Source organism: Coregonus clupeaformis, chromosome 12 (assembly GCF_020615455.1).
Source record: "Coregonus clupeaformis isolate EN_2021a chromosome 12, ASM2061545v1, whole genome shotgun sequence".
Taxonomy (NCBI): domain Eukaryota; kingdom Metazoa; phylum Chordata; class Actinopteri; order Salmoniformes; family Salmonidae; genus Coregonus; species Coregonus clupeaformis.
The window spans coordinates 29,661,520-29,674,224 of NC_059203.1; the positions used below are offsets into that span (position 1 = coordinate 29,661,520).

Below are 12,705 nucleotides of genomic sequence, written 5' to 3' on the forward strand. Positions count from 1 at the left end.
ACAAAAATCTCAAAAACTGGATTTGAACTTGCAACCTTTGGAATCAGAGGCAGATGCTTTGCCCATCCATGTCCTTGCAAAACCAAAACCTATTTGAAGGTAACAGCGCTCACTGTTTCCCCTAGTGGCCGGTTTCCACAATATCTCCTGATGTCCTCAGACATGGATGGACGTTGAATACTGACTTGTATCACTGGTGACCTGGCTGAAATATTCATACACAGATGCATCACAATGGTCATTACATTTTGTCTATTGTCTGAAAGACAGAGATAGCGCACTATACCTTGAAATATTGGGTCCCTTTCTGTTTGGCTCCAGCAGACAAATCCAGTTTCTCCTTTAGATCTAATTCCCATGATTCTTTGGCCTTGAAAAGAAAACATACTGTTATCAGTTTCAGAGAAGGTCTTGAGAAGAAAATATACTGTTATCAGTTTCAGAGAAGGCCTTGAAAAGAAAACATACTGTTGACAGTTTCAGAGCTAGAGATTTGAAGATGACTTTCAGTGAGATGATGCCTGTTTCTTCCCATTATTTTCTCCAGGGTCACTCTGCCATCATGCAATATCTAACTGAGACCCTCATTGTCTAAACTCCAGCTCAAATAAAAGCAATCTGTTGGAATCTTCCAGGGACACTAATAGGATACTTGAACACATTCCTTTTACCCTATCTTATCCAGCAAGTAGAACTCACCTTCTCAAAGTCATTTAGAGTCACTTCATACATCAGGTCTGAGTTTGGTCCAATCTTATGCTGTGCTCTATCCTCTTTCCCAAAGCCATACCTACAAAAACAAGAGTGAGAGTATTGTACGGCTGATTATTTCTGACACACACCTGTTCCATGAAATGAGTACATTATTTCAAGATTTTTCTATAGAGATGCTTGTTTAAGGTTACAAGTCATTGTTGATGATGACTGAGTAAGCATATTTACTTTGTGTTGCAACAGGTCTACTTCAGCGATAGGGAGTAGAGTAGAGTAGAGTAGAGTAGAGTAGAGTAGAGTAGAGTAAAGGCCCTTACTTGGGTTTTAAGTAGAGCATGCAGCATTCTCCTTTCTGCATCTTCTCCATGGCCCTGTCTACACCCAGAGGAACGCCCATGTCCTCTGACTCGCCCACAACAAAGTGCACTTTCCTGGAGTCAAACAGACGCTCTCCACAGCGACCCTCCAGGTGCACTGTGGGATACAGGAATGCAATTGAAAATATATAGATAATTTTTATGGAAAATATTATCATTTTACTTAATGGGAATGGGCTGTTCAGATAACAAACATAATGTAGGTTTGATTGTTCAAGATGTTCAGTTTGAGTGTTCAATGTTTTTTTGTGTTGTTTGAGACTGTACAAAAATCAAAACAAATGTTGATCACAGTCAATGTGAGACAAAGCCTTTGTACCAAAATCAATAGACATATTGATCACCAAGTTCACAGTTAATGAGATCATAATGAATGTGATAGAGAGTAGGCATGTCCGCCTCACCGTGGACAGTTGATCCATCATTGGGATTATTATAGCCCTCCCCTTTGACCTTTATCCTCCTTGTGATGCCGCCGTCGTCCGTCAGCACCTCCCCTTTGAAGCTCAGCAGCTCTACCTACAGGAAGTGAAGAGACACGTAAGAACAGAAAAAACATTACATCACGTCCATTTGTTGGCACATTTCACCACAATAGTAACCATAAGATTCCATAATGATGAGAATGATTATGTTATTTATGTGTTCTGTTCACAATGCCGAGAGAGAATCTAGGACAATGCACAGTCAGAAAATACAGTATAGGGGAAACCTGTTACTGTATGTGCAGATGAAGGCCTATATACCATCATCACCTTGGAAAACACTCTGCTTTACCTACCTCAAACTGTAGCATGGCATTGGGAGGTATTTTGGGGGGGCATCCAGATGACCCATAGGCATATTCTGGTTTGCAGAGGAGCATGCACACCTCTCCTCTCTGCATAGAGGTCACACCAACATCCAAGCCCTTAATCACCTGACCTGTGGAGTGATATATAAGAAGAGACATGATGAACAGATGTAGGCTACATATGCAGTGACATATAGGCGATATATACGGCGGGTGAATAAAATGTGTTACCACAACCCCCTGGTTTATAAGTACATTAGTAGTACATTATTAATCATTAACAAATTGTGAGCATGCTATGATCAAACATCTTAACATACCCTTTCCCAGATTGAAGGTGAAGGGTTTCTTGCGGTCCATACTGGAGTCAAACTTCTTCCCATTGAGTAGTTTTCCAGTGTAGTGCACTGCTACCTTGTCCCCGATCATGGGTCTGTCCCCATCCTCTCCCTGTTTTTTCACCACCTGTACAAAGAACAGATGTCAGCCCTGAGATCATCTCAGCTCAGCATGCTAGTTAATACTTGTTTTCTATAGCTAGACAGTAGCTAGGTTTCCATCCAATTGGCGACAGATTTCCATGCAAATATTCTAGAATCCACATAAAGAAAATATGCGCATTTTCCCAATTGTGGTGTGTTTCCACAAAATGGACTTGTTGCGGATAAAAATCAGTGCGCAATGAGGTAGTGCACACAAAATGTAATTTTTTGCTTAAGTTTTCATGTACCGAATACAAATCTAACGTTCAATGTGTTTCCATTGCATTTTCAACTCTACCGATAGTTTTGTCACAAAAACAGTTGCATTAAATAGCAAATGTGCCTAACGTTGCTCTGGTCTTGGCACATGCGCTCTAGTCAACAGTTCGCAGACACAGTGCAGGTTGGCTAGTCTACATGATGAGATTATTATGGATAAGAGCAAAAATATTTTTATTTGTCAAATGGTAGTCAAGCATCGATCATCATGTCACCAGAATAAGACCCTTGATATTTATTGGAAAGGAGCATCAAGATCACCGTTCACTTTCACCACCCTGTGAAGTTCATCATAATTTATTTAATCTGTAGCCTAATTAACTGCATGGTTTCCCGAGTTGTAGTGGAAGGACCACACATCATAGCATCGCGTCACTCCAAGTTTTCTTCGATATGATTGTTATTATGTCAATATTTGTGCATAAAGGCGTTTCCACCACCATTTCTAGCATCATTCATTTTACAGACACAAAAAGATCCCACCATGTTGAACGAACAAATGACCTGTCGGCATTTATACAATTGTACCGAAACGTCCTGTTTCCATCACAGCTGTCGTGATTTTTTAAAATATGACTTCATATGCATAAAGACTGTGGATGGAAACGTGGTTTATGATGATTTATTCATGTGAAATATTTATCTTTCATGTACCCCTACTAGTATTTTTCATCCTAACAGTTATGCATTTCTTGCTGTGCTCTGTTCTTGCTGCCACGTTTATTGGTAACTCCTGGACAGGAGGATGTGCTCAAAAACAAAGGAACACTTGAGTGGTGGAAGAATTATGAAAGAAGAGTTTCTCTGAAATCTCTCTGAATACCATACCAAAGGGAACACGTTGTGTGTGTGCTTCAGGCCTGTCTTAAAAGAGGATGTCAACAGTAGAACACATCCTAACACTGAATAGGTCCCTTTCATAACCAACAATCCATGTTTATGGAATGATATGCAAAGCAGATTATGGAAAGTACAGCCGAATCATAATAATAATTTGAGCTGCGCTGCTTTATGTCAAGTCAGAGTTTGTCCCTTACAGAGGATGTTGGGATGAGGTTAAAGCCTACCTTGCGAACTCCCTCGTCTTTGTTAGGAGTGACGTCAATGCCCTTATCGGCAAAGACCACAGCAGGAGACTGGTCATCCATGGACTGGTCCTTATCTGTGGTCATATCTGCACCTGGGAATGCCACTCTAACCCTGCACAAAAGAATCACACACACAAACACACACACACACATTGTTAAAACTGGGATACGCACCAATATAATAACACACTCACAAAACCCCACCAACACACAAAGCCCCCAGTAGAAAGGTATTCCAGAACCACCTGAATCTCACTTTAACTGTAATCAATTATATGCATATGACCTTTAGGTAAGTACATTGTTAGCTATGTAATACAGTATCACTGACATCCTGTGAGTCAGGGAATGGCGTTTCTAACATCTCAACTCTGTTTCTTCTTCATTCTGATAAAATGCATGAACTGATGCACACCCAAAAATGTATGTAGAGGTGCTGACTAATGAAGAATAAACTCTGTGCTGTCCCTCTTTGTGAGACATGCAGCACAGTACGTTCTTGGGAGACTGTTGTCGTTGAAGAGCCAAACAAGTTTTCTGATGATGAGCTATAGAAAGTGCCTCAATGGCTGCCTTATCTCCCAGCCCACAGTACATTGTTTTAACTCATGGTACATCATGTTAACTCATGGTGCATCATGTTAACTCATGGTACATCATGTTAACTCATGGTATATCATGTTAACTCATGGTACATCATGTTAACTCATGGTATATCATGTTAACTCATGGTACATCATGTTAACTCATGGTGCATCATGTTAACTCATGGTATATCATGTTAACTCATGGTATATCATGTTAACTCATGGTATATCATGTTAACTCATGGTATATCATGTTAATTCATGGTACATTATGTTAACTCATGGTACATCATATTAACTCCCAGTACATCATGTTAACTTGCTGCAGTCATACCATCATACTAATGTCAAAACTCCAGAAAATGTACACATGTAGCATCTTAATTTGAGTCAGTTTACTACAGCAGGCAAATAATCCTGCAGCAACAGGAAATGCGAAATTATTATGTGGATTATAATTAATTGTAGGGGTTGATACCTTTTTCGTAAGGGAAAATCAAGTCTGAAATTTCAAAGTGGAAATTACAAACTCCAGATGCCTTTTTAAATCTTAAATACACTACAAGTTAAAAATGTCCTGCATTGCAGGAAAGTTCTCCTGCAACAAGGTGATCAAATTAAGATCCTACATCTGTAGGTCTTCATATACAGTATCTATGCTGTTTCATTGCAGTATACTATGCCCACATTCACTGTTGACAATGCCAAAAGGTTCAATTCAATCAAAACTGCAATGTGGTAAGCTATTTACGCAGTAGATCTTTTTCTTCCAAGGTCAAATAAAATGATATAATATGTTTTTGTTTCTTCTTCATTCTGAAAACTAGCCCCTGATTAATGAAATATGAGATCTGATGGTGCAACAGTGCAGTCACTCTGTCCAGTCCATCTTTGTGAGACTTGCTGCACAGTGTGTTCTTGGGACACTGTTGAAGAGCCAAAAGAGCTTTCTGATGATGAGCTACCGTATAATATTATCCTGATGTCTTTCAATGGCAGCCTTCACGATTCGTATCTCTCAAACCACAGTACATCATGTTAACTCATGGTACATTATGTTAACTATTGGAATTTGCTGCAGTCATACTATAATACTAGCATCAAGTGTGCAAGTGCACATAGTTCTAAACTAACTGTAAAAACTCTTCACATTTACTGAATGAAAATTCCACACACAAAAAAAGACAGGGGGCTGCTGGTGGGTGTGCTACACCAGTGCCTGTTGCATCTTTTCAGATAAGATACAACTTAATTTATGCCTTCAGGGCAATATGACTAGGGCCTGGTCCCATGCCTTAGGACATGAGAAAAGTAGGTAGACGCAATCAGGGTCCCCTGTAGCTCAGTTGGTAGAGCATGGCGCTTGCAACGCCAGGGTTGTGGGTTCGTTTCCCACGGGGGGCCAGTATGAAAATGTATGCACTCACTAACTGTAAGTCGCTCTGGATAAGAGTGTCTACTAAATGACTAAAATGTAAATCATAACTCCAGACTTGAGTTCATGACGCTATGTGTCTGCTATCTAAAGAACACTAAGGTATTAAAATGCTGCTTTGCTGTCATATTTGCCATGTTAATGTGTCAATGTTGATTTTGGAATGTCTTTATCTGATTATAGCTTTAGCCTTCCCGTGAACTACGGACTAACTGTTTAAGCCTCAGGGTTTTCTGTGATGTTGGTTATTATGCCCTATTGACTCTGTTAAATAAATTATTAATAAATGTAACAATTGACTTAACAATTATATCTCTATTGACATATTAAGAAATACTATGGTATAGACAACAATCGTATGTTGAATAACATTTTCAAAATGTGAAAACTATGAAGGGTTGTAATATCAATCAGATTGTGTAGGCTATTTAAAATCAAGGCAGAAACATCTTCCTAGAAATCTCCTCATTGGAAGCAGACTGTGGAAAACGATGAAACAAGCACAGCAGTTGTAGCATTACAGTAACTCTTATTTCTGCACATATTGTAATGCATCATCATTTCACCATTCTTCAGAAAACAGAACAGAAAATAAGAAAACATGACGTAAGCCCAACACTTACCTCAAATATCTAACAGCTATTGAACTACTTGCACCATACAATTAAACAAATGTAAAACAGATTTAAACCATCAACATAACCTTGATGCTTAGCTCATTTGTGCATTCAATGTTCTTTCTGTTGACTTCTCTTGATCAATGAATACAAATAGCTTACTGTAAGATAACATATGAACCATCCCAAATGGGCTTTCTCATATAGTACATCATCAATTGACTATGAGTGGCCCGCCACAGGCATCCACAGTGAAGGAAGTCACACACATAGCCGGTCCCAATAGCGGAGGTGCCTACATGCACTTACCACAAATGCCTTGTTTATACTAAGTTTTCCGTATTGTGCATTGCTCTCTGTTACTCTTGTTTTGTATCGTCATTAGCACATATACAGTACCAGTCAAAAGTTTGGACACACTTACTCATTCAAGAGTTTTTCTTTATTTTTACTATTTTTTACATTGTAGAATAATAGTGAAGACATCAAAACTATGAAATAACACATATGGAATCATGTAGTAACCAAAAAAGTGTTAAACTAATCAAAATATATTTTATATTTGAGATTCTTCAAATAGCCACCCTTTGCCTTGATGACAGCTTTGCACACTCTTGGCATTCTCTCAACCAGCTTCATGAGGTAGTCACCTGGAATGCATTTCAATTAACAGGTGTGCCTTCTTAAAAGTTAATTTGTGGAATTTTTTTCCATCTTAATGCGTTTGAGCCAATCAGTTGTGTTGTGACAAGGTAGGGGGGTATACAGAAGATAGCCCTATTTGGTAAAAGACCAAGTCCATATTATGGCAAGAACAGCTCAAATAAGCAAAGAGAAACAATAGTCCAGCATTACTTTAAGACATGAACATTTCAAGAACTTGGAAAGTTTCTTCAAGTACAGTCGCAAAACCATCAAGCGATAAGATGAAACTGGCTCTCATGAGGACCACCACAGGAAAGGAAGACCCAGAGTCACCTCTGCTGCAGAGGATAAGTTCATTAGAGTTACCAGCCTCAGAAATTGCAGGCCAAATAAATGCTTCACAGAGTTCAAGTAACAGACACATCTCAACATCAACTGTTCAGAGGAGACTGCGTGAATCAGGCCTTCATGGTCGAATTGCTGCAAATAAACCACTACTAAAGGACACCAATAAGAAGAAGAGACTTGCTTGGGGCAAGAAACACGAGCAATGGACATTAGACCTGTGGAAATCTGTCCTTTGGTTTGATGAATCCAAATTTGAGATGTTTGGTTCCTACCACTGTGTCTTTGTGAGACGCAGAGTAGGTGAATGGATGATCTCCGCATGTGTGGTTCCCACCGTCAAGCATGGAGGAGGAGGTGTGATGGTGTGGGGGTGCTTTGCTGGTGACACTGTCTGTGATTTATTTAGTATTCAAGGCACACTTAACCAGCATGGCTACCACAGCATTCTGCAGCGATACGCCATCCCATCTGGTTTGCGTTTAGTGGGACTATCATTTGTATCAAACAGATGAAATATATGGAAACCACATGTTTGACTCCGTTCCATCAATTCCATTCCAGACATTACAATCAGCCCGTCCTCCTATAGCTTCTTCCACCAGCCTCCACTGACACACACACACACACACTCCCGCTCTCATACACACATACTTACACACGTTTGATGCTTAATTTGTTCCCACATATGTCCGAATTATATCAGGAGCCTGTGATCACTTGCCATTGTTGCCGTAAACAACAACAACAATAACCATAGTAATAAAGCTTAAAATGATCATTCTTTCATCATATGGATATCACTTCTAAGAAACGTTGGAACGGAACATCGTGTTCTGGGAGCTGTAACATTATAGCTTTCCACATTGACAGGGCCAAATGCATAAACAAACACATACACACACCAACTAACATGTAAGAACAATTAGTTGATTTAATGATCTAGTAATATAATTATTAAATAAACCTAGAGTGGGGGGGGTGTATGTCTATGTCCACCTCTGTGTCTGTCTGCCTCTGTCCATCTCTGTTTGTGTCCATCTGTGCAGTAGTGTGTGAGTGTGTCTTCCTATGCATCTGTGTCCGCACAGTGTGTGTATGTTTGTGTGTTTGGTTTTACTATCCTTGTGGGAACCAGAAATTAGTAAATCAAGGAACATTTGGACGTGTGGGGATATTTCACCAGTCCCCACAAGGAAAAAGGCTATTTTAGGCTTAGGGGTTAGGTTTAGGGTTAGGGTTAAGATTAGGGTTTGGGTTAGAATTCAGGTTAGGGGTTAGGTTTAGGGTTAGGGGTTAGGGTTAGGTTTAGGGGTTAAGGTGTGTGTGTGTGTGTGTGTGTGTGTGTGTGTGTGTGTGTGTGTGTGTGTGTGTGTGTGTGTGTGTGTGTGTGTGTGTGTGTGTGTGTGTGTGTGTGTGTGTGTGTGTGTGTGTGTGTGTGTGTGTGTGTGTGTGTGTGTGTGTGTGTGTGTGTGTGTGTGTGTAGACTGTGTGTGAAGAATTTGTGTGGGGGAACACTATGTCCCTTCTGTTCCAAGTTCCTGGCACAATCTGATAGTGTTCACCAATCTGAAATTCACTCAGTCACAACACAGCATCAGCTTCGGGTGGCGATATCCAAATAGGCTCCCCGCAACACAAATAGAGACTAACACATATTACGTCTTCTTTTAATGGGGGAAATGCAGGGATTGACGCAGATTAACTAAAAAATCTATAATTTTAATTGCTGAAATGTCAAATCTGAGTTTGGAAGGGGTAAAAGTCTAAATGTCTAAAACTTAGGAGTAGTAAAAATGTTTGGTAACACAGGCTACGGTACTTTAATAGCAGAATGTGTAATGTAACTGTTATTAATTATGTACCACAGTATTTCATCCAAACATCATTAATTCAGAATGCTTGTGCATTTGTCTTTAAGTTCATATTCATGATGAAGAAATGTAAACCATCTCGGTATGAAATTATAAATCTAAGTTACAGCTGTGTTACAGCCGGCAGTGCGTTAGTTTGTCTCGTAGCCCTTTCCTGCAGTCAAATGACCTATTGGCCTCATGGGTGGAATGTTCTTCATATTTTACATAATTTCATAATTAATAAACATGTATTTATTTTTACACCGAAAATCCGATGTTTCTATGTCAAACAATTTTGTTATATTTCAGTCTTCTGTGATGTATATAAAGTGTAATATTGGGATGCAAACTCAAAATGTCATACATTTCAACTCTATATCTGACATGGTACATGTCTTCTTTTTTTAAGCCCATAACCATGTGTGTGAGTTGTATACTTTTGTTTCAAAGTAAGACTACCGAGAAACACTCTGTGGGACCCTGATTTAGCCCACTGCAGTAAAAGGTTATTCAGAGACAGCGTGGAACTCAGAGACCCTGTGGAGAAATGCACGGACGGAACACAACAAAGCAGAGAACATTCAGTCCTGAGAGCTCCAGCAGCACAGTCACTCCACAGATGCACACTGTGTCTCCAAGCTCTCTATCACAAGTCAATGCTACACGCTAATCCACATATAAACATGCAGTTAACCATTGTGTGGCCAAGCAGACCTTGGGAGGAAACCTTGGTCTGATAATAGAGGGTGCTGTATGTACACCTAATCCCCCACACATAACAAGCCTGTGCTGCAATAAATGCCTTGGTTGTCTTCAACCTGCAACCTGCAATTTTATCCACATGTGCTGCAATAAATGCCTTGGTTGTCTTCAACCTGCAACCTGCAATTTTATCCAGCAATCGCGACGCAAAGGAAATTACAGATAAACATATTTTTTAACAGTGTCCTACTTTCTATCTGTTCTGCCCAGTCTTCCAGTCAGTAATTAGACTGAAACAATGATTGGATAAAATCATACTGTTTTTAACAAGAGTCACACCTATTATACTATGCTTCACTGCATAAGCAACAGTTCTGGAGAAACATGTTGAATAAACGTCTACCATACAAAGTCTGCTATAGATGAATTGCTATTTCGTAACTACCTCTAATAAGCCTGTAATAAGAAGACATAGGGCTACATATTCATTTTAGGTATATTATCGATTTTCCTTGAATGAAATTGAAAATTGTAATTGTGAGTGAGACATTAAATACATTATTCTCTCTCTCTCTCTCTCTATCTCTCTCTCTCTCTCTCTCGCTCTCTCTCTCTCTCTCTCTCTCTCTCTGTGTGCCTGAAGAGAGAGTGAGAAAGAAAGAAAGAAAGAAAGAAAGAAAGAAAGAAAGAAAGAAAGAAAGAAAGAAAGAAAGAAAGAAAGAAAGAAAGAAAGAAAGAAAGAAAGAAAGAAAGAAAGAAAATCATAAAGAGTAAATCGGTTGCAATAGCATTGGATTACAGCCTTCAATGGATGTAAATTCATCCCACTCGCATTAAAAACATTGACACGTGATAAGTAAAGGAATACAACATGAGCATGAGATCTAGCCTACATGTATCTGGAAAAGAAGCCTAGAACAGAACTTAATAGCACCGAACACTGATTCTATACATTAGCCAAATTACCGGAATCATAAGTATCAAAAACTGGACTTATTAAAAACATATTGCTTATTATCTATTTATTCATCTTATTCTGAGACACCTCTTTTTTCAACAATAGGCTACAATTGGATACAATGTAACTCGATACTCATTGGTCTCGCTTGATGAAACATGCCCAATAGCCATTCAGAAGACAGCAAACCAATTATCCTATCTCCATACAAGACTAAGAAATAAAGCTGTAACTTACCTATTTCTCTTTTGTCTTTTCTCTTCTTTGATTGCTCGTGTGCTGCTTTCGCGCTAACTTCAGCCGGTATATCACCGCTGGCTCTGCAACGCAAGTAAGCACGCAATGCTGCTGATTTGAAACCCGCCCTCTCATAACAAAACAGGGTACTGAATGTTCTGCCGGCAGTTTTTTACACTCAAAACCCCCGACACTAGTGACGATCAAAACGCGAGTGTGAGTCCTATGGAGAGGAGAATTGAAATTACACTAGGAAGAAGGCGGAGGGAACTGCGAGGGGGAGGGCGGTTTAGTGTAAAAAATACGAACAGGTCTTGGAAAGTAGCCACAAAGTAACACAATGTTCCGGCTGTACTGTAGCTGCGCTCTGATGAGGACACAGTGTTCTAGTAGACACCCTGACCCTGTAACCCGTTCTGTTCCGAGCGCGGCCGCAGCTCGCGCAGCGCAACTACCAGGAACAGCCTGTACAGCAGTCCACTCTGTCCTCGAGTACAGCTCAGCTCCAATTAACGGAACAGTAAGTACACAGATGAACTTTGCGTTTCAGAAGGGTTCAATGCTTTATTGGAGGACAGATAGGTAGGCTACGCCATCTGGAATGGAATAATTTATCAAGTGACATACTGGCTGCCTAGGTTAATAATGAGATGTGGAATGAAATGTCATTCAAATTGTTATGTTGGCTAAATTAAAACCAACTGAGTAATTTTTTGGGGTGAATAATATTTACATGGTCATTTTAACATCTTGATCACCATAACAACAAACAGGCTATTTGGAGCATTGATTGCCAGCCACAATTAATTAGGTTAATCAAGCACATGAGACATTTTATATAAGATTCCACAGATTGAAAATGTATTTGGTGGGTTTCTTTTTAGACTATACAGTTTTTCTTTTACAAAGCAGAATCCAGTCACTGATTTAGGCCTCATAATCAAGGGCCTTTGTGTAGACCATGTTTTTGGACTAATAAAAATCAAGTGTACCAAAATATGAATCATATATGAACAATATATCACGTTTATTGTTAGTTTACCTCAGTGCTCCAATCATATAGTCCTATTTTTGTTTCATAAACCAAGATTGGCAGTTTTACCAAGTGTGGTGTAGCCTAATGCACAATATGTTATAGGCCCTAGGCTACAAACTAGTCCTTTAGATACAGTGGGGGGAAAAAGTATTTAGTCAGCCACCAATTGTGCAAGTTCTCCCACTTAAAAAGATGAGAGAGGCCTGTAATTTTCGTCATTGGTACACGTCAACTATGACAGACAAATTGAGACTTTTTTTTCCAGAAAATCACATTGTAGGATTTTTTATGAATTTATTTGCAAATTATGGTGGAAAATAAGTATTTGGTCACCTACAAACAAGCAAGATTTCTGGCCCACACAGACCTGTAACTTCTTCTATAAGAGGCTCCTCTGTCCTCCACTCGTTACCTGTATTAATGGCACCTGTTTGAACTTGTTATCAGTATAAAAGACACCTGTCCACAACCTCAAACAGTCACACTCCAAACTCTACTATGGCCAAGACCAAAGAGCTGTCAAAGGACACCAGAAACAAAATTGTAGACCTGCA

The 12,705-nt window shown here is 39.4% G+C and overlaps 1 protein-coding gene across 1 annotated transcript in view; it reads right to left on the minus strand.

The window, feature by feature from the left end:
- The window catches only part of LOC121578173 (peptidyl-prolyl cis-trans isomerase FKBP5), a 28,009-nt gene extending 16,692 nt beyond the window's left edge, over positions 1 to 11,317 (minus strand). The window contains exons 1-8 of the mRNA XM_041892337.2: positions 11,116 to 11,317; positions 3,713 to 3,845; positions 2,205 to 2,349; positions 1,873 to 2,015; positions 1,496 to 1,610; positions 1,032 to 1,188; positions 700 to 790; positions 287 to 370 (exon numbers count right to left, since the gene is read on the minus strand). Of these exons, the coding sequence (XP_041748271.1) occupies positions 287 to 370; positions 700 to 790; positions 1,032 to 1,188; positions 1,496 to 1,610; positions 1,873 to 2,015; positions 2,205 to 2,349; positions 3,713 to 3,817 (840 nt within the window). The 5' untranslated portion in view covers positions 3,818 to 3,845; positions 11,116 to 11,317. The remainder of the gene's footprint in view (positions 1 to 286; positions 371 to 699; positions 791 to 1,031; positions 1,189 to 1,495; positions 1,611 to 1,872; positions 2,016 to 2,204; positions 2,350 to 3,712; positions 3,846 to 11,115) is intronic.
- Positions 11,318 to 12,705: the final 1,388 nt, after the last annotated feature.